The sequence below is a fragment of the Acanthochromis polyacanthus genome, chromosome 12 (genome assembly GCF_021347895.1).
Source record: "Acanthochromis polyacanthus isolate Apoly-LR-REF ecotype Palm Island chromosome 12, KAUST_Apoly_ChrSc, whole genome shotgun sequence".
Taxonomy (NCBI): Eukaryota; Metazoa; Chordata; class Actinopteri; family Pomacentridae; genus Acanthochromis; species Acanthochromis polyacanthus.
In genome coordinates this window covers 40,771,519-40,793,085 of record NC_067124.1, presented here as the reverse complement: position 1 = coordinate 40,793,085, position 21,567 = coordinate 40,771,519, and the positions used below count along the sequence as shown (strand labels likewise).

Below are 21,567 nucleotides of genomic sequence, written 5' to 3'. Positions count from 1 at the left end.
CAACATGTAGAATACGGCTAATGCCGCATTTACTGCAACACGTAGAATACGGCTAATGCTGCATTTACTGCAACACCTAGAATACGGACAATGCTGCATTTACTGCAACACGTAGAATACGGACAGTGCCGCATTTACTGCAACACGTAGAATACAGACAATGCTGCATTTACTGCAACACCTAGAATACAGACAATGCTGCATTTACTGCAACACGTAGAATACGGACAGTGCCGCATTTACTGCAACACGTAGAATACAGACAATGCTGCATTTACTGCAACACGTAGAATACGGCCAATGCCGCATTTACTGCAACACGTAGAATACGGCTAATGCTGCATTTACTGCAACATGTAGAATACGGCCAATGCCGCATTTACTGCAACACGTAGAATACGGCTAATGCTGCATTTACTGCAACATGTAGAATACGGCTAATGCTGCATTTACTGCAACACGTAGAATACGGCTAATGCTGCATTTACTGCAACACCTAGAATACGGACAATGCTGCATTTACTGCAACACGTAGAATACGGACAGTGCCGCATTTACTGCAACACGTAGAATACAGACAATGCTGCATTTACTGCAACATGTAGAATACGGCTAATGCTGCATTTACTGCAACACCTAGAATACGGACAATGCTGCATTTACTGCAACACGTAGAATACGGACAGTGCCGCATTTACTGCAACACGTAGAATACAGACAATGCTGCATTTACTGCAACATGTAGAATACGGCTAATGCTGCATTTACTGCAACACGTAGAATACGGACAGTGCTGCATTTACTGCAACATGTAGAATACGGACAGTGCTGCATTTACTGCAACACATAGAATACGGACAGTGCTGCATTTACTGCAACACGTAGAATACGGCTAATGCTGCATTTACTGCAACACCTAGAATACAGACAATGCTGCATTTACTGCAACATGTAGAATACGGCTAATGCTGCATTTACTGCAACACGTAGAATACGGACAGTGCTGCATTTACTGCAACATGTAGAATACGGACAGTGCTGCATTTACTGCAACACATAGAATACGGACAGTGCTGCATTTACTGCAACATGTAGAATACAGACAATGCCGCATTTACTGCAACATGTAGAATACAGACAATGCCGCATTTACTGCAACACGTAGAATACAGACAGTGCTGCATTTACTGCAGCCAACGGAACACAACCAGGCTGCATTTAATCAGACTGAGCTGCATCTCCTCAAAGTCCTGCACAGTACAGTATAGCAACTCACTGAGCTGCAGCACCTCACAAAAGTACTGCAAAGTAACACAAAAGTACTGCGATGTTACAAAAGAACTCAAGGTAGCACAAAAGTACTGTAAGTCAATGCAAAAATACTTCAAAGCAATGTAAACGTATTCTAAGACAACACAAATGTATTGCAGGATATCGCAACAGTACCACAAGGGAATCCAAAACTCCTGCAAAGTGATGGAAAAGTACTGCAGGGGAACACAAAAAGTACCCAAAGTAATGTAAATGTATTTCAGATGATACAAGAGTAGTGCAAGACAATGAAAAGTACTTCAAAGTAAAGTAAAAGTATTCAAAGACAGCACATATGTATCGCATTAACACAAAAGTACTGCAAAGTAACAAACGCGTATAAAAAGTACAGCAAGGTCACGTGAAAGTACTGCAAGAATACTGCAAAGTAACACAAAGACAAACTGAGTTAAAGTTTAGGAAAATAAAACTGTTGAACCAACTGGAATGAATTCTGTGCATCAGTTTAATCACAACCAGGACAAGCAGTCGATTCAACGCCACAAAAAACTGATGAATGGAGAATTTTTAGTGGTTGTTAAGGAGACCGCATGTCTTTCAAACCCACCAGCTGGCTGATAAATGGAGTATTTTGGTGTTTCTTAGAATTTTTAACCTAATTCATGTTAAATCAGTGGATTACTCTCCACTGAGCATCACTGCAGCTTCATTTAAACCTGAAGTTTGCAGGTTTTCCATCTTGAACATTCACTTTGCCCCAATGTTAAACAGCATTCAGTCTTTAGATTGTTTCAGAAACAAAAACAGCAAAATCTAAAATAAAGTAATAAAGTGTTGTGAGAGAACACAAAACTTACTGGGAGGTGAAGCACAAATATTCCAATCTGACACTGAAGTCCGCTTTAAAAACTTCCTTACTGCTGAGAGTTTCTGGAAACTTTATTTTCCAAACTTTGATCAAAAATTCCTCATTTTGTGATTTTGTGGTTGGACTTTATCAACAAACTGAAGCAGGAGGCCGATCAGTGGATCAGGATCAGGTGTGTTCACTGGCAGGTGAGGAGGCGGCCAATCAGAAGAGGCCCCGCCCCCAAAACAGGAACAGACATGAAAACACACAAAATACAGAAAGAAACCTTCATTTAGTTTCTCATAAAGCCTGCAGACTTAAATACTCAAAGCAAAAAAAAAAATTACACAGAAAATGTTTTAAATCAAGAGTGGGATTATTGAAACCCCAAAAGTATTTTACTGAACCGTTTCTGTTCAGTGATTTTAAAAATAAAATATTGTTTCACTCCTTTGCAGTTATTTTTGTAGCATAAAAATAAATCTAATAAAAAAATGGACTCAAAACTTTAATCACCCGTTTTATTTAGATCTTTAATCGTTGCATCAGAAATAAGAAATGACTCATGTTGGACCTAAATGGAGTATTTTTATGGTGTTTTGTTGATTTTTAAAAAGAAAACATGTCTTTTAAATGTGCCAGTGGATTGATAAATGGAGCATTTTTGTTGAGCTGTAAAAAGAAAACAAGTCTTTCAAACCCACCAGGAGGCTGATGAATGGAGGTTTTTGGTGTCTTTTGATATTTATGGTATTTTTGATATTTTTAAGAAGAAACACGTCTTTCAAACCTACTTGCCGTCCGATAATGATGTATTTCTTGTGTTTTTTGGTATTTTTGCTGATTTCAAAGAAGAGAATATGTCTTTCAAACCCACCAGCTGGCTGATAAATGGAATATTTCTGGTGTTTTTGGTATTCAGTAAAAGTGAAATTCAACAGAAAGAAACTCTGATGACTTGATGCTCAGAAAGAATCTCTGGATGGAAACTGTTGTTGTAGTTACTGATAGTTGCCAGAAGGTGGGGGCAGCGTCACATAAACAGTAGAGTCCCTATATTATCAGAGTAGCGACAACTGGGGATTGACGCCATTTTGTTTCCATTCACTCAAGATGGGACGCGCAGCGCGAGGTGCACATTCACGAAAACTGTGGATTGCTTACTGATTTCAAGACATGTTTTGGGCAAAATAATTTACTGGCTTGTTTTGTCTGGATGTCCAAGGTTGGATTATGGCCGTTTTGTGGAATATTTTCATCTGTGACTAGTTTTGAGCCTTCAAAGGTGAGTTGTGCTGTTTACGTTATTTGCTGTTTGTTGGACAAATGTGTTTATATTACCTGCTGTGGTAATCACATCTGAAAGTGGTTTATACCGGCGGATTCATGAGAATCTAAGCTTTACATGGGTGTATAATGTTTCTATCATCGAGTTTGCAGCTTTGGTCAATTTAGCAAAATACATTTGCACATACTGGGTAACCCGTTAAACTTCAGCAGCCCGTATTTCATGCATCTCCATGCATGAAAATGGTCAAAGTCAAAATAACCACAACTGCCTAAAATCACATCAAACTTTTCTATCTGTCATTCACCCATACATCATAACATGAAAGTACATACATGGGACTAACCTGACACAAAAACCATGAAGTCGGTTTCCATCCCACTCTCCGGACTTTATTTTCCACAGTTTCCGTCTTTCACTGTTACTGGGAAATCTAAACATGTGGAATCCCTTCTCTGATCGATTTGTGCACCCAAAGGCACAACAGCCCGTCATTTTTCAGGTATTTATGAAGAGAAAAAAGACCTAGAATTACTCTCTGCGTTGTAAACAATGTTAACAGGAAAACCCGGCGTTCATGAATAGGAAACAAAATGGCGCCCATAGATCACGTGACCAAAATTTTTTGGACCCGTCATGTCGCTACTTTTTTTCCCCTTTTTTTTCCTTTTATTGAAAATAAGAGCAATACACTAAACAATACAATAGACAATAGAATGGAAAGAAAACACACAAAAAAAATCACAAAACACATACAAGACATTCATTCACAGCATCACTCACAACATCCCCCCCCATCCCCCACACACAATATTTAGGTTGCAGTATCATTACAGACAGCATATAACAATTCATTACCATTTATAACAGTGCAGAACATAAACAGTAAATCACAGAGTCATATTAGGACAGTATCTTTTAAAAAGCTCATGGGTTTTAACAGCTTTTTTTTTTTTTTTATCACATTCACATATTGTTTTACTTCATTACAGAATTTATTCCAGTTTGGTTTTTCTTCAGCCCGTTTAACTTCATGAATATATTTCCCTAAAGTGACAATCAATTGTATAAAAGTTGACAGATCTTTATTGACTACTGTTTTAACATAAAATAAGATGTCCTTTTCTCAGAGGCAGATTGTTCGCCCAGATTTATCTGATATAAACTGCTGTACTTTAGTCCAGAATATCTTACTGTGCACACACAGAAAAAACTTATGAGGAATAGTCTCTATGTCACTATCACAAAAACTACAATTATAACTGATATCTAATTTAAACCTTTGTAATGTTTTTAGCAGGATAAATATTGTGGAGTATTTTCTAAGTAACTTCTTTAATTTTATTGTTTATACAGAACTTCTGGTCGACCAGCCACACCCTGTCCCGGTCCGTCTCACCGTACAAAGAGTTCCAGTGAGACACAGCTGCAGCTCTTGTTTTTGGTTGTATGAGATTTCTAACAAATTTGTTTGAGCATTTTCCCCTTGTCACATCTATTTGCCCCCCGGGAAGCTCAGTTTATCACAGCAGCTTTGTGTTACTTTGCAGTACTCCTTTGTTACCTTACAGTACTTTTGTGTGACCATGCATACGTTGTGTTCTCTCTGAGTTTTGTTGTGTTACCTTGCAATACTTTTGTTCTCTTGTTACCTTATCGTACTTTGTGTTCCCTTGCAATACTTTGCATCACATAGCAATACTTTTGCATTTACTCACAGTAGTTTTGCGTTACCTCCATCCTGCAGACGTTCTTCAGGGTTCGTGTTCTCGTGTCTTTGGCTGTGAGCCATAAATCTGTTGGTGTTCGTTGGCTTCCTCAGAGCCTAATTCACGCGAGGTAATGAGATTGATAGACAGAAGAACCGGCTGGCTGTGACCCATTAACAATAAACATCCAAAACCAACATCTCCAGGCATCCCATAATAGTCTGAACACAAAGGCATGGGGTCTGAATGTTGGATGTTTGGTCCCTCTTATCCAAATGTGTACAGAAACAGAACGTTTCCTGGATCCACATAAAAACATCTGATTTCTGTCGACAAAAGTAAAAACAGGAGATGCAGACAAAAACTTTTATCTACTTAGATCAGGATGAAGGAAGTCTGGAAGCTCCAGTCTCTGGTGGATAGGTTGTTGAAGAGCATCAGTCAGGACAATACAAGAAGATTTAAAGTTCCTGAAGATCTCCTGGAGTCCAGTTAAATCCATCATTAAGAAATGGAAGAAGATGGAACATGAATAAATGTGACTAGAGCAGGACGTCCTCAAGACCTGAGAGACTAGAGAGGGAGGCCACCAAGACTCTATGACTCCTCTGAAGGAGAAAGAGACGAGAGAGGGAGGCCACCAAGACTCTATGACTCCTCTGAAGTAGAAAGAGACTAGAGAGGGAGGCCACCAAGACTCTATGACTCCTCTGAAGGAGAAGAGACTAGAGACGGAGGCCACCAAGACTCCTATGACTCCTCTGAAGTAGAAAGAGACTAGAGAGGGAGGCCACCAAGACTCTGACTTCTCTGAAGGAGAAAGCGACTAGAGAGGGAGGCCACCAAGACTCCTATGACTCCTCTGAAGGATTTCAAGCTTCAGACTGTTCATCCAACAACTGTTGTCTGTTCTTCACCAGTCAAAGCTTCATGGAGACAAAGAGAAAGACTCTGATGGAAAAAGCTCCAATTAAATGTGGACTAGAGTTCACCAGAAGACATGTGGAGACTCTGAAGACACCTGGAAGAAGGTTCTTTGGTCTGAGGAGACCAGGATGGAGCTTTATGTCCATCAGACTAGATTATAAGAAGCATGGTGGTGGCAGCATCATGGTGTTCCTCAGCAGCAGGTCCTGGAAGGCTGGCAAAGGTAGAGGGTAAATGAACAACCTGATGATGAGATGTGAAGAAGATCACTTTTCCATCCAGACGATGAAGCAAACAGACAAAGATCCTCAGAGATGTTTGAAGTTAACAAGGTGGAAGTTCTGGAGGAGTCAGAGTCCAGACCTCCATCCTGATGAAAACTAGAGTCTGGACCTGAAAGTTTCTGCTGATCAGGATCCCTGAGGAACCTGACAGAGACAAACAGGAAGTAAATATTTCTGTAGATGTCCGTAAACCAGAGTAGGAGGTTGTAGTGATTGTTGAGGAGTTTTCAGACTTCCTGTTCAGACACTCTGAACCTCATTCCGGTGACGTAGAGCGAGTAGAGTCAGAGTTGGGTCATGAACTTTGATTTGTGACCGTGTTCACTCACCGGATCATCTGCTTAATCCTCCGGCAGGTGTCAAATTAACTGGAGGGACGTCTGTAGTAATCTGTCTGCTCGTCTTTAATGTTATTGTCACCTAATTCCTGACGGATCACATCTTCATGGTTTGAAGTCAGATTTTAGAAGCTGTCAGCAGCTTTAAATCTACAAAGGAATAAAAATCCAGTGATTCAGACTGAAGAGGTTCTGTTGAACTGAGAGGAACATCTGCTGCCGTGTCTGAACCTGTGATCTCAAGTCTCTGATCAACGCCTCCACTGTTTGTGTTGTGATTCCGTCCGACCCCAAAGCCACCATCTGCCGTCCTGATTCGTTGGCCGTCGTCAGACGAGGAATTAATCAGGCTAATTACTCTGGTGCTGAGATGTAGGTGAGCTGAGAGGAGGAGGCTGACGTTGGCGTTGGAAGGGATTTAAAGTGGAGGTCAAACTGAAAACACACGAATACACACCGTTAAAGCTCAAATCAATCATCTACAGAGGTTTTATTTTGGATCAACAGGTTTCTTCTGGCTGGAAAAGAGACAGAACTCAGTGGGATGTGGTGCTAGAGACGGTCAGGATGAATTTCAGCCGTTTCTGTGGTTTTTGTTTTAACATCTTGATCCAATGAAAGGGTTTCCAGTTTAGGTTTAGTTTGGAAATTAGTTCTTGGACAGACTCTTTAAAGAATTCTGGAAACAAGTGCTCAAAATGATTTTAAAAGTTGCTCAAAATGTCTTGAAACTTGTCCAACATAAGTTCAGAAATTGTCACAGAAAACTCGAATCCGTACAAAATGATGCAAAGGTGTCCGAATTGACTCAAGAATTGTTGGAAATGTCTTAAAAAACGTCCAAACCGACTTGAAATGTGGTAAAAGTCGCTATAAATCACTTTTTGGATCGGCTACGTCCAGATAAACATGTAGATGGGGACAGGATGAAGGAAAAGAGGCGTGAGAGGAAAGGAGGCGTGGCTTCTGAAGAGAAAAAACTAAAAGAACAAAGAGGAAGGAGGCAGATGATGATGATGAAGGAGGAGGATCGGAGGAGCTGAGCTTCTCTCTGGACTAAATCTCTCAATCAGATCAACGACGAGCTGCAGAGAACCACAAACCAGCAGAGGAACCACAAACCAGCAGAGGAACCACAAACCAGCAGAGGAACCACAAACCTGAAGAGGAACCACAAACCAGCAGAGGAACCACAAACCTGAAGAGGAACCACAAACCAGCAGAGGAACCACAAACCAGCAGAGGAACCACAAACCAGCAGAGGAACCACAAACCAGCAGAGGAACCACAAACCAGCAGAGGAACCACAAACCTGAAGAGGAACCACAAACCAGCAGAGGAACCACAAACCTGAAGAGGAACCACAAACCAGCAGAGGAACCACAAACCTGAAGAGGAACCACAAACCAGCAGAGGAACCACAAACCTGAAGAGGAACCACAAACCAGCAGAGGAACCACAAACCAGCAGAGGAACCACAAACCAGCAGAGGAACCACAAACCAGCAGAGGAACCACAAACCTGAAGAGGAACCACAAACCAGCAGAGGAACCACAAACCAGCAGAGGAACCACAAACCAGCAGAGGAACCACAAACCTGTGGAGGAACCAGAACAGAAGGTACGTTTTATTTCAGTTTGTCCACTTTAACCTCTGAACATTTATTCAGCTTTTAATCATCCTGAGTGGAAACATGTTCAACATCTGCATCCGTTAGCGAAAGAAAACTCCTAAACTGAACTAAAAACTTCTATTTATGTGTTAGTTCTTGTTACTTTTAGCTGCACTTTGCCTGATATTTACCTAAAATCAACAATGAAGATTAAAATGCACTAAAGTTCATGTCGATGTGATGATATTTTCAAGTAAAAGCAGCATTTTTAGTGAGTTTTTGAAGCTTTTTAGAATAGAATAGAATATTCTTTATTGCCATTATACAATACAATGAAGAACGAGATTAGGGCAAAATGCTGAATTTTTTAAACAGAACTTGGACCTAACAGCTGAGAGGATGTTCGTCTGCAAAGGTTTTCACTCATTCAGGGGTTTTAAAGCTTCAGTCGAACCCTAACCCTAACCCTAACCCTTTGTTTCGTCTCAACATCTTTACCAAAGAGGCTTCTTTAGTTCTGAACCGATCGATTAGAGCTAAAAAAGCTTTTTAGATTTAAGTTTTCAGGAATAAAAAGAGAGAAGTTCAGTTGTTTGTTACTGAATCATTTGTAATTTTTAGGGCTGGCCCGAATAGTGGTTTCTGGTCTCCGGGTATTCGGGCCCTATTAAAGACGAATATCCGAATATTCGTTCCGCCCGGTAACGTCCGACCGGAGGGGGCGAATGTTCGGATACCAAAATTAATATCCGGATACCACCGTAGCGAACGAATATTCGGATATTGGGGTCCAGCCCTAGGTAATTTTATGAACTGTTTCCTGTTCTTCCACAGATTTATCTATCTATCTATCTATCTTATCTTATCTTATTTAACCCCGTTGGTAAATTTACGGAAAATATCCATTAAAGTCAGAGAAAAAAGATTAACTTAGGCAGATAAAAATTGAAGATAAAGTCCACATTATACAGGTTTTACTGCATTTAAATGAGCTACAAACATCATTATTTTTCCAGATATTTGCTGTCTTTCTGTAATAAACTGCACTAATACTTTATTTATTAATGTAGGACTGTGTTTTCTAAACTACTCTAATTCACTGATTCTAGTTTAAAGCTTGATTATGAATACAATTCTTTTTTAATTCAACATTTATTTAAACTCGTGGACGCAGAACAAAGACGTTTTTATGAGGACGGCGTTAAAAATCTGAAAAGGAAAACATTAGTTGGAGCAGATGAAACGTTAAAAACAAATTTACGTTTACGGAGCTAAAAGCGGAGCAGCTGGAGGTGAAAGACGCAGAACCAGAACCAGAACCAGAACCAGGTGACAGTTTTTTAATCACAGCTCGAACTGCTCCTGTCAGTTTTTAATCCAGAGGACCATATGCTGCTGGATTAACACGCCACACGACCACTTATCTCCGCTAAATTCGCACAAAGACCGTCAGCAATTAGGTTAATTAACTGACCTGTAGCTGACGAGGAAGTCCGATTGGCCGTGACACGCTTCCTGGTCGACCATCTGTCCGAGTCTAAGCCCCTAAATCACCGAAACGACGACACAGAGTCCAGGAAACACAGAAAATAACACTTTAAACTGACTTTACACACTAAAATAACACTTTAAACTATCTTTACACTGTAATAAAACACTTTAAAATAACTTTACACTAAAAACACCCTTTAAACCAACTATTTACTATAAAAACACACTTAAACTAATTCTACACTGTAAAACACAAATTAAACTAACTCCATACTTTAAAAAATTCACATTAAACTAACTCAGGATCATTTTGAACAGATTTTGGGTCATTTGGGAAAAAATTTCAGTCATTTTGAGCAAATGTATGGAGTTCTGGACGCTTGTCTTCAATTGTTTTCGTCGTCTTTGACAGTTTTTGAGTTCCTCTGACTCTGAGCGTTTATATTTTCCAGCCTCTAACTGTTTTTTGATCCAGTCAGTTTTATTTAGCTCCTGTCATCATTTTGGTTAAAAAATATGTTTTAGGTCATTTTAGACATTTTATCAATAATTTCTGGACCACTTTTTCTCATTGTTCGACAAATTTTCTGTCACTTTGAGTATAAACATTTTGATTTTTACAGTGTCTAGAAACGTTTTCACTCAGATGTTTTTATTATTTTTCATGTTTCCATCCTCTCCAGACGTTTCCTCTCCACTCTGTTCATCTTTTAGAAAGATGTTCCTCCATGCTGGATGGATCTCCAACATGTTTCTGATCCATGCTGACTTTATTTATTCATCCAGTAGCTTTGGTTTTACTCTCAGGATCAGGAGACGCCCGAATATTCGGATCCGTTCGTCTGGTCTCTCGGGTCCAAATTTTGCCTTCGTTTTGTCTTCAGTCAAACTGAAGAATTCCCAAACAGCGGAGGTCTTCAGCATCTTGTGTTTATGCAACAAAGTGAAGCGTGACGTCAGAGTCTGCAGCAACCCGGACATTCAGGTGGTAAGAAACAGGAATGGAGGAGCAGAGATGAGCCAAAGGCGAAGGGAAGACACGAGCTCTGAATATTTTCATGTGGGGGGAGGAAGGAGTGATCACATAGACATGTGTGTATATGTTTATGTGATCACAGGACGAGATGAGCCGATATGAGCCGAAGGCGGAGGGAAGACAGTAACGAATATTCGGATACCAAAATTAATATCCAGACACCGCCGTAGCGAACGGATATTCGGGTCCAGCCCGAGAAATATCACAACTTTACTTTGGGATTTGGTTGATTTTTCTTCTTAGAACTGCAAAAAGACTGAATGAAAGTCTGATGGTTTAGTTTTTCCAGTTTCTGGCTGATAAAGTTTCCTTCTGATCAGTTTTAGAATCGTTTAGCAACCGTTAACAGAAATAAACTCCTGGCGTCTGTTCACACCCAAATCCTTCAGTCAGGAGGTCACACTCTGATCTAATCCTAACCTGGACACGCTAAGGTCACACTGGTTCTACTGGTTCCACTGGTTCCACTGGTTCTACTGGTTCCACTGGTTCCACTGGAGCCATTGAGTCCCAGTGAGGAGCTAAATCTCCACCTGATCCTTTATATCGCTCTAATCGGTCATAATTTGTGATTTTTGTTCAAGGAGAAATAGTCTCATGTTTGTTTCCATGAAGATTCAGATCTGGGATTAAATATTAGGCGTGTTTAATAATAAACTTCTTTCATCTGAGCCTTTCTTAACTTGTAATTTCCATCTTTCATTTATCTTTCGTCGCTTTAATCCACTGAACAGCTCTCATCTGTCCTTTAAATCATTTGAACACGTTGATCAAACACTGTGAGTCACTTTGAACCTGAATGTTTGCTTTATTTCAGCCTCGACAAACTTTTCCTGCTGATTTCTGGACCTTTCTGGTTATTAAACAAGGAAGAAAACAGAAAGTGGAACTTGTACTAAAACTTTCTGTTGAAGTCTCGCTTCATCAACATTTTGTCCATTTGTGGATTTTTCTTCTAATATAAAGAGTTTTGTCAGAATCAGATCTTTTTGTTGAAGGAAACTAAAGCAGCTAAAAATAGACGTTTATAAAGATAATCTCGTTTGTTCACCTGAAAACTGAAATCTAGGATAAATATGGTAAATATTTCCTCTTTGAAGTTTGCTTTGACTCAGATTTTCCTCACTGAGGAGTAGAAATGTCACGTTTTCTGTGTTGGTTTGAATCCACTGAGACATTTCATGATAAATAAATTATCAGAATTATTATTTAACCAGATAAGAGAAGAAAACGCAGCTGGAGTTTGCTTTTTCAGACTCGCTTCATGCTGCGTTTGCTCAGAATGTGAGTCCAGCTTTTGTGGAATCTGTTAAAACTGTTTTTTCTCATATTTCGTTTTACTGATTTCTGGACTTTTTACAGACAGGAGGACAAACTGATCCTGTGACGACTTCAGACTTTGTTTTTTCTGATATCAGGTTTCTTCTTGTCTTCTCTGATTCAGGAGGAAACTCCACATCTGACTGATGGAGCTCTCTGCTGACTCCTCCTGAAGCTCAGAAGTTCCGTCCTTCTCTGCTGTTTTTCTGAACTGATCTGAATCTTCTTGCTGCTGAACATGGAGCTGATCCTGAGGACTTCTTCTTCTCTGCTGCTGTTCCTCTCTCTTCTTCTCCATCCTTCATCCTCCTCCTCCGGCTTCGACTCGGCCGCCCAGCCCCGGTTCCTGTGCACCCCGGTCCCCGTGGACGCCGACCCGTCCTGCTTCCCATCAGCGGGGCATCAGAGCGCGCCCCCTGCTGGCTGGTGGGGGGCGAGCGAGGAGGCCAAGGCCACCATCCTGGCGCTGAGGGAGAGCCTGGTGCAGCAGAAGGAGACCATCCTGGACCAGAGGGAGACCATCCGGGAGCTCACCGCCAAGCTGGGCCTGTGTGAGGGCTTCGGCCACGGCCGGCAGCACGGCGCGCCGCCGCACCACCGCGCCTTCCCCGACGACAGCCACCACAGCAACCAGAAGGGTCACCATGGAAACCTGATCCCCGACGCACCGACGCACTACGACGGGAACCAGCGGACGAAGGAGAAACACCCGACAACACCCGGAGACGTTTCATCTTCACCGGAACAGATGGAGAGAATGCTGCAGGCCCTGAAGGAGAGGCTGGACAACCTGCAGGTAAACAAATAAACAAATAAACAGGCTGGACAACCTGCAGGTAAACAAACAAACAAACAGGCTGGACAACCTGCAGGTAAACAAATAAACAAATAAACAGGCTGGACAACCTGCAGGTAAACAAACAAACAAACAGGCTGGACAACCTGCAGGTAAACAAATAAACAAATAAACAGGCTGGACAACCTGCAGGTAAACAAACAAGCAAACAGGCTGGACAACCTGCAGGTAAACAAACAAACAAATAAACAAATAAACAGGACAACCTGCAGGTAAACAAACAAACAAACAAACAGGCTGGACAACCTGCAGGTAAACAAACAAACAAACAGGCTGGACAACCTGCAGGTAAACGAACAAACAAACAGGCTGGACAACCTGCAGGTAAACAAACAAACAAACAAACAAATAAATAAACAAACAGGCTGGACAACCTGCAGGTAAACAAGCAAACAGGAAAACCTACAGGTAAACAAATAAACAAACAGTACAGCCTGCAGGTAAACAAACAAAGAAAAAGGATTACCCACAGATAAAAATGAAAGAAAACAAACAAAACAAAGAAAGAAAGAGGAACATTCTGCCTGTAAAAAACAAAGAAAAACAAAAAACACAAACAAACAACAGATGTTTTTAAACAAAGTTGCGTAACTGCACTGATGAAGGACAGAGCTGGCCTGTTGTTATTGTTGTTGTTTGTCCTTGTTTATCCGTCTGGTCAGCGCTGGCTCATAGTTTGATTCTGAGCTGCAGCTCTTTAGACAATAAACGAGTTAATCTGATGAATCCAATCAGCGTCTGGCAGCACAAAGTCTGGAGTCCTTCAGTCCTCAGCTGGACGTCACAGGAAGAGCTTCCGGAGCCAGAGGTTACTTTAAGGTTATATGGACGTTATCTGGACGTTTTCTGTCAGTTTCATGTTTTCTGTATCTTCTGCTTCTGGACCGTGACCACAGACAGATGTCAGAGTGGGCTGAAGGCTCTAAGATCAGCAGGAATTACAGAGATCTGCCCTGGTGGAGAAGAACCAGGCCACAAAGCTGCTTACTGAGACACGAAGACAGACGGCAGGCGACCGCTAGCGTCCTCTAAGAGTTTAAAACAAGACAAATTAACGGAGAGGTTCTCCAATAAAGACATGAGATCTGACAGTAGAAGATGTTTTACTGCCAGAATGCACAGGAGGAGAGACAACAAACAAAGAAAGACAGGAAAAAACAAAGAAGGAAAAAACAAACATACAGATGACAAACTGCAGGAAAGCAAACAAATGAACAAACAAACACGACACTAAGCAGGTAAACAAACAAAGAAAAGCGACAAACTACAGGTAAACAAACAAGCAAATAGGATAACCTGCAGCAAAACAAACATACAAACAAACAGAAACTGGACAACATGCAGGTAAAAAAGAAAGAATACAAACAAATAAGACAACCTACAGGTAAACAAACAAACAAACACACAAAAGAGACAACCGACTGGTAAACACACAAACAATTAGGATAACCCACAGGTAAAAATGAAAGAAAACAAAAAGACAGAAAGAGTCATCACAAATTCATTTCAGTTCAGTTTCATTTTTGTAGCGCTCTTCACATTTCAGGACTCTAAGGGTGCTTTCACAGCTGTTAGTCCGTTAGAGTGGTTCGTTTGGACCCAAAAGTTGTTAGAATGTTGCTCATTTCAACTGGTTCAGTTCGCATTCACACCAGTGTTTTCGCAGTTGAACCAACTACGATGAATGTTATATCTCCCCCCAGTCGTTTGGCGGCGCTGTTCACAAAAATAAGGTGTTTTAGATGACGTAGGTGAACACTGATTGGCGCAGCATGTGAAGAGGGAAAAATCCCAGAAGAAAACAACAGGCTGTTTGTTCCATGGATCGAGGTTTATTCGTAAACAATGAACTATGCTCTCCTGTTCCTTCTTGTTGCCATATATTCGTATCATTGCTTTATGCAGCAAGCACAAATACTGCTGTTGTTCCAGCATGAAGCTCGCATTCGGTACGAGAACATTACACAGTCGTTTTTGGCACGGAGAAGATGCTTTGCAAGACATTATCGTTATCCCATAATTCCCTGTGCAGGTTGCTACGGAAGCTCCCGTACACCAAAAAGTCTGCTGCGCCATCAAACCGGTCCGAATGACAGGTTTGTGTTCTCACCAGGAGCGAACCGAACTGGAGTTCACATAGAAGCGGACCGAGACCACCTCTTGAAGGTGGTCTCGGTCCGGTTCTTTAGTCCGCACCAAAAACATCTGGTCTGCTTTCACACCAGCCCAAACAAACCGTACTTGCTGGTGTTGCGGACTCCAGTCCGCTTTAAGCGGACCAATAGGCGTATGTGTGAAAGCACACTAAGCTTGTCCTAAAAGCCTGTTTTTTTTGGCAGAACCAGGCAAAGGCAGGCAGACGTCTGCCTCTACTGGTCAAGGTGAAATGTGAGACGAACAGACATTAATGCATGAGGGAACAATAAACACCGGGAAGGAAGAGCAGGAACTCAGGATCTAAAAAATGATCCGAGGCTTGAAGCTGCTGCTTTGGACTTTTAAGGCGTAATGTAGAATCTCAGAGAGTTCAGCCCTCCTCCAAGGCTGCCCATTCTCACTGAGGGCTTCTTGACTTCTAGAAATTTCACAGAAAATTTCATCCAAATCCGTTAATCCGTTTCAGAATAATGTTGCTAACAGATGGACAGACAAACCAACGCTGATCGTCACATAACTCCTCCGTTCCTTGGCGAGTAATAAAACAGTAGCTCATCCTGCAGAGCAAACACCAGCCGCAAAACTACATCTTAGCAGCTGAAAAAGCAGTTGGGCTAAAATATTGTCCGCAGACGTTCTAGGAGCCAGGAAGTCCCACTGCTGCAGGACCGGAGGAAGCGAATGCTAGCAGCTAGTTGGTTGGTTTAGCTCGCAGAGATCCAACATGAAACCAGAGAAACCTGCAGAGAACAAAACCCAGAGAACACTCAAAGTTAAAGTGTTGGCAGACAATGCTTTTGTCCAACTGGAGCAGAAACATTTAGTTTCTGTGTTTTTTTCCCCAACAGAGGAGGAACTCGTCCACCACCTACTCCAGCTCCCTGAAGGAGCTTCTGCAGAGGAAGATCAGCGCTCTGGAGGACCAGCTCCATCACCACAGCGCCGCGCTGAGCGACCCCGATCACCACGGAGACGATGGAGACCACAGAGATCACCATGACGACGACGGACACCATGACGACAGACACGACGACGATGAAGACGAAGACGACGACAACCACCAAGGTGACCATGACGACGGACACCATGACGACCACCAAGGCGACCATGACGACGGACACCACGACGATGATGACGACGAGCATCACGACGACCGCTCAGATCACTACGACAGCCACAACGACGACCACCACGGCACAGATGGTGACCATGACGACGGCCACCGCCACGACGACGACAGTGCAGATCACCATAGCAACGAAGCAGACAGCCACAGCTACCTTCCACACACCGGATACAGAAAACCGGGACCGAGGTCCAACAAACTGGAGACGATGTTGAATCAGCTTTACCTCACAGGTACGAGTCACCATCAGCTCAGAGATAAAAACCTGAATTATTTCTTTCTTTGGTGCATTTCTAGATGTATTTTAGGTGTTGTTTTCATCTATGAATCGTCCATTTTTGGTAACTTCTGTCATTTTGCTGGTAATGGTCGTGACATTGAGTTATTTTAATAACACAAACAAAACTTGTAAGACGAATACGATAAAGTAAACAAAAAAATATTAAATATTAAAACCACAAACAGATTAAACCCCTACAAACTCATCCATGTGCATTAGATCTCGCGTTTTCTGTAAAAAAAATGCTTAATGTTGGAGCAATTTAGCCTCATGTTGGAGCAAGAAACTGATTTATAAGAAGAATAATGATAAAGAAAGCCCCAAACTGCAAACTGACAGGATTATTTCTCCAGTTTTGGTCTGTATGAAACTCTGGAATCTGTTTTTGTGATCAAAACACTGCAGGTTTAAGCCTGGAAATGCTCCGCTATGCAGACGACTGACTGTTCTACCTGTGATGTGTAAAAACACCATGTAGACGTGTTAACAAGGAAAATGGCTCAATTTTCACCTTAATTTTAGAATCTTTAAAGCCAGAAGAGATGTTTTGCCTAAAGAATGGTGCTTCTGGACTTTTACTCCACCAGGTTCCAGCAGGAAGAAGCTTCAGAGTCCGGACGCCTTCCAGATCAGCTTCCCAATGAGGACCAACTACATGTACGGCCGTCTGAAGAGGACGCTGCTGCAGGAGATCTTCGCTCTGACTCTGTGTTTGTGGATGAAGGCCGGAGCTGGACCCGGACTGGGAACCCCGTTCTCCTACTCGGCCCCGGGGCAGTCCAACGAGCTGGTTCTGATCGAGTGGGGCAACAACCCCCTAGAGCTGCTCATCGACGACCAGGTGAGGAAAAATATATTATCTTCTAGGAGAATAAAGTCATGACGCTCTGTAAAAAATAAAGATTTTAATGTACTTAAATCAGTTAAATGTATAATTATTTTACAGATATTTGCTGTTAATTTCCCCATTTTGACAGCTTTTGAATGTTACATTATTCCATTGTTTTTAAGGTTTTCCTGGTGCCCTCGCTGTCAAATTTTTATAATTTGTTTTTGCTATTTTTACTTTTTCTTCACTATATTTTCTTTTTTTTCCTTGGTATATTTGGTATATTTCCTTTGGCATATGTGATTTTTTTCCTGCTATATTTCCTTTTTTCCCTGTATTTCTTTTGTGATATTTGCATTTTTTTCCTGGATGGATTTGTTTGCTATACTTTCCTCTGTTATTTTTTTCTCCATTTTCTGACCAGTTAAATATGAAATTAAGAAACTTAGCAGGACAATAACATATTAAAAAAGATTCCTGGTCAGAATGCAGCACAAGATTTGTCCTCCTGGGGGCAGTAAAACTGATCCTACCTTCTTCTAGGAGGAAAAACAAGATGTTTGTTCAGTTTTCTCTGTCTAAATGTGATGATTTATCTCCACAGATTTTGCTATATTTTCTTCTTTCTTTGCAATACTTTCTTTTCCTGTTTTCTGTAATATTTTCATTTTTGCTATATTTGTTTTTCCCCCTGGATTTTTTTGGGTATATTTTCTTTTATTTTCCTGAATTTTTTTGCAATAATTTCTTCTTTTTTGTTGCCGTATTTTCCTTTACTTCCTGGATTTTTATTCTCTATTTTCAATTTTTTCCCCTGGATTTTTTTGCTATATTTTCTTTTTTATTTTTGCTATATTTCCTTTATTTCCAGAATTTTTTTGCTATATTTTCTTCTTTTTGCCATATTTCCTTTTTTCACAGGATTTTTTTGTGCTGTATTTCCTTTTATTGCTTGAATGATTTTTTTGCTGTATTTTTCTTACTGTTTTTTCTGCTTTGCATTTCTTTTTTCTGGATTTTGTCTTTCGCTATAATTCTTTTTTGGTTGTTGCTGTATTTCCCTTTTCCTCCAGCGTTTCTTTTATTGTATTTTCTTTATTTCTTGAATTATTTTTTATTTCTACATTTTCTCCACTAAACTTCCTTCTTGATGATTTATCTCCACAGACGGTGACCCTGCCGCTGTCTCTGAGCGACGGGAAGTGGCATCACATCTGTGTGAGCTGGTCGACTCGGGACGGTCGCTGGGACGCCTACCAGGACGGAGTCCAGAGGGGCTCCGGGACCAACCTGGCCCCGTGGCACCCCATCCGGCCCGGAGGAGTCTTCATCCTGGGACAGGAGCAGGTAAATCCAGTCTGAGAGGATTTAAGGTCCAGGAACATCCAAACCTTCTAGAAATCCTTTATTAACCTTCCAGTCTGACGGCGTTTTGCATCCAAACTGGTTGAATTCCTCTCAGAGTCGTTCCTGCAGCGACTTTTAGCTCATTTCTGATAAAACTGCTCGACCTGACCGTTGCTTTTCAATCAATCAAAATTTATTTATAGAGCAGTTTCAGAACAGTCAAGGTAACCAAAGTGCATTTTCAGGTTAGGAAAGAAAGATAATTCTGAATTTACAACAAATTCAGTTTGTTCAGTTACAAACTACATTTAAATAAAGTTTTGTTGCCGCGTTTTTTAAAAATATATTTCCTTTTTATTTTTTTGCTATATTTCCTTTTATTGCCTGAATTTCTTTTGCTATACTTCCTAATTATTCTAGATTTTTTTGCTGTAGTGACATAGTTAAAGTCCAAACACTGACCCGTCATTTTTCCGTCTCCAGGACACCCTCGGAGGACGTTTCGACGCCACTCAGTCGTTCGTCGGCGAGATGTCCGACCTCCACATGTGGTCTCACGTCCTGAGCGCCGCCGACATCTACGACCTGGCGTCCTGCGGCAGCCACCTGCGGGGTGACATCATCGCCTGGGCGGAGTCGGAGGTGGAGCTTCACGGGGGTGTGGCCAGGTATCCCTTTGACCCCTGTCACTGAAGGCACCAATGAAGAAGAACAAAGACACTGGAGTCCGTCTGACTTCCTGTTGCTCAGAGTCGATGCCTTCATTTGAACCCAACCAGGAACCAGAGACTGAAACCGTTCCTGGATCAGGTGTTAGCTGTTAGCTCCGGGTGTTAGCCATTAGCTCCGGGTGTTAGCCGTTAGCTCCGGGTGTTAGCCGTTAGCTCCGGGTGTTAGCCGTTAGCTCCGGGTGTTAGCCGTTAGCTCCGGGTGTTAGCTGTTAGCTCCGGGTGTTAGCTGTTAGCTCCGGGTGTTAGCCGTTAGCTCCGGGTGTTAGCTGTTAGCTCCGGGTGTTAGCCGTTAGCTCCGGGTGTTAGCCGTTAGCTCCGGGTGTTAGCTGTTAGCTCCGGGTGTTAGCCGTTAGCTCCAGGTGTTAGCTGTTAGCTCCGGGTGTTAGCTGTTAGCTCCGGGTGTTAGCTGTTAGCTCCGGGTGTTAGCTGTTAGCTCCGGGTGTTAGCCGTTAGCTCCAGGTGTTAGCTGTTAGCTCCGGGTGTTAGCTGTTAGCTCCGGGTGTTAGCCGTTAGCTCCAGGTGTTAGCTGTTAGCTCCGGGTGTTAGCCGTTAGCTCCAGGTGTTAGCTGTTAGCTCCGGGTGTTAGCTGTTAGCTCCGGGTGTTAGCCGTTAGCTCCAGGTGTTAGCTGTTAGCTCCGGGTGTTAGCTGTTCATCTGGATGGGACACGTCGTCACGTTGAGGACAATCGGAGCGGATTCTGTTGTGGTGACGAATCTTTAGCTAGATAGAAACTCTGGATTCCCTTCACGAAGGTTTCCATGGAAACATACAGCTGATCGACCAAAGAAACTAGAATTTAACGGACTTCGTGTTTGTGTATTTAGACAACGTTTGAGTTTCAGAGTTTAGCGTTTTTCTCGACTGTTGCCTCGATTTTTTTTTTTTTACCGCAGTAGGAAATCTACGATGGACAACCAGGAACTCTTTCTATCGTTTTTTTTTTTTTACATGCTCTTTACTGGACTCGTCAGTTTTTCACTGAGTTTAGCTTCTCGCTGTGTTTTGTGCTCTAAAGTCCTGAATCTGGCCTTGTTTATTTCTGTAGGTTAGAACTTTGCGTTGTGTTGAAGTTTTTCTTTCAAAGGTCTGTAAATGAAACTGTAAAAGTTACTTTTCTTGTTTTTATAGAGTTCAATATGAAAGCTTGAACAATTCAACCAACTATTTAAATGCTGTAAAATAAATCTTATTTCCTGACTTTTCCTGCGTTTTTGTGATCAAAGTGCTGCAGTTTGAAGCTTTAAAATGCTCCGCTATGCAGATGACTGTTCTACGTGTGCTGCGTCTTTGTCGCGTATAAAAACACCATTTGGACATTGTAGCAAGGAAAAAGGCTCAATTCTCTCCTACATTTTAAAACCAGAACAGATGTTTTACCTCCAGAATGGAGCTTCTGGCCTTTTTCTCCACCAGATTCTAGCAGGAAGAAGCCTCAGAGTCCCGATGAGGACCAACTTGTGTTTTAGTTTTTCTTTCAAAAGTGTGTAAATAAAAAAGTGAAAGTTACTCGTCTTGTTTTTATAGAGTTCAACCTAAAAGCTTAAAGAATTCAACCATTTAAATGCAGGAAAAATAAATACAATTTTCTGATTTAAACTTCTCAGCTCCAAACGTTATTTTCACATCATGAAGCCACATCAACATAACACTGTAACGTAAACTACATCTTTGTGTTAATTGGTTTAAAACTAAATTCAGGTTGTAGTAACTTCATAAAACTGGTTTGATAACTTGATTTGACGTCACTAAAAATTTAAAATGTCTGATTTCAGCTCCTTAAATGTGAATATTTTCTGCTTTCTTTCCTCTTTAACAGTAAACTGCAGATCTTTGGACTAAACCAGACATTTGAGGAAACTCTGATCCACATTTTTCACCATTTAAAGACATTTTAGAGACAAAACAGCTGATTGCAGTTTGTTTTGGTTCAGTTTTCTGTCACATAGGAGGAAAGAAACCAGAAAACATTCACATTTATGAAGATAAAATCATAAAATTGAGACTTTCTGAAATGAAAACGTACTCTAAATACAACCACCTTTTAAAGAACAGTCCAAATTCTGTGATTTCAGCTCCTTAAATGTGAATATTTTTCCTTCTCTACGACAGTAAA

The 21,567-nt window shown here is 41.4% G+C and overlaps 1 protein-coding gene and 1 long non-coding RNA gene across 26 annotated transcripts; one reads left to right on the top strand and one right to left on the bottom strand.

Annotated features, from left to right (window-relative positions):
• Positions 1–3,134: 3,134 nt before the first annotated feature.
• Positions 3,135–20,960, top strand: si:dkey-283b15.2 (neuronal pentraxin-1). Of its 25 annotated transcripts, none has more exons than XM_051957346.1 (8): positions 3,135–3,407; positions 12,252–12,923; positions 15,989–16,205; positions 16,242–16,499; positions 17,134–17,387; positions 18,543–18,722; positions 19,206–19,632; positions 19,913–20,960. In XM_051957346.1, the coding sequence occupies exons 2-7, from the start codon at positions 12,366–12,368 to the stop codon at positions 19,413–19,415; spliced, it is 1,677 nt and encodes a 558-aa protein (XP_051813306.1). In that variant the 5' UTR covers positions 3,135–3,407; positions 12,252–12,365; the 3' UTR covers positions 19,416–19,632; positions 19,913–20,960. The 25 variants fall into 25 exon arrangements, with proteins under 25 accessions (XP_051813306.1, XP_051813304.1, XP_051813303.1 ...); XM_051957344.1 differs by having other exon boundaries at positions 3,139–3,407; positions 15,989–16,499; positions 19,206–19,552; positions 19,973–20,032; positions 20,073–20,960; XM_051957343.1 differs by having other exon boundaries at positions 3,139–3,407; positions 15,989–16,499; positions 19,206–19,612; positions 20,013–20,032; positions 20,073–20,960.
• LOC127536574 (uncharacterized) lies at positions 4,795–8,626 on the bottom strand. The gene is made up of 3 exons (XR_007945609.1): positions 8,152–8,626; positions 7,981–8,094; positions 4,795–7,866 (listed from the first exon to the last, which is right to left on the bottom strand). It is a non-coding gene; the product is annotated as an uncharacterized LOC127536574 (long non-coding RNA).
• Positions 20,961–21,567: the final 607 nt, after the last annotated feature.

What these genes read in the sequence shown, in the direction of transcription:
- si:dkey-283b15.2 (XM_051957335.1), top strand. Translation starts at nt 12,366, where the DNA reads ATGGAGCTGATCCTGAGGACTTCTTCTTCTCTGCTGCTGTTCCTCTCT. An exon ending in AGAGGCTGGACAACCTGCAG is followed by an intron (nt 12,924 to 15,988) that starts GTAAACAAATAA and finishes TTTCCCCAACAG; the next exon opens with AGGAGGAACTCGTCCACCAC. An exon ending in AGCTGCTCATCGACGACCAG is followed by an intron (nt 17,388 to 18,542) that starts GTGAGGAAAAAT and finishes TTATCTCCACAG; the next exon opens with ACGGTGACCCTGCCGCTGTC.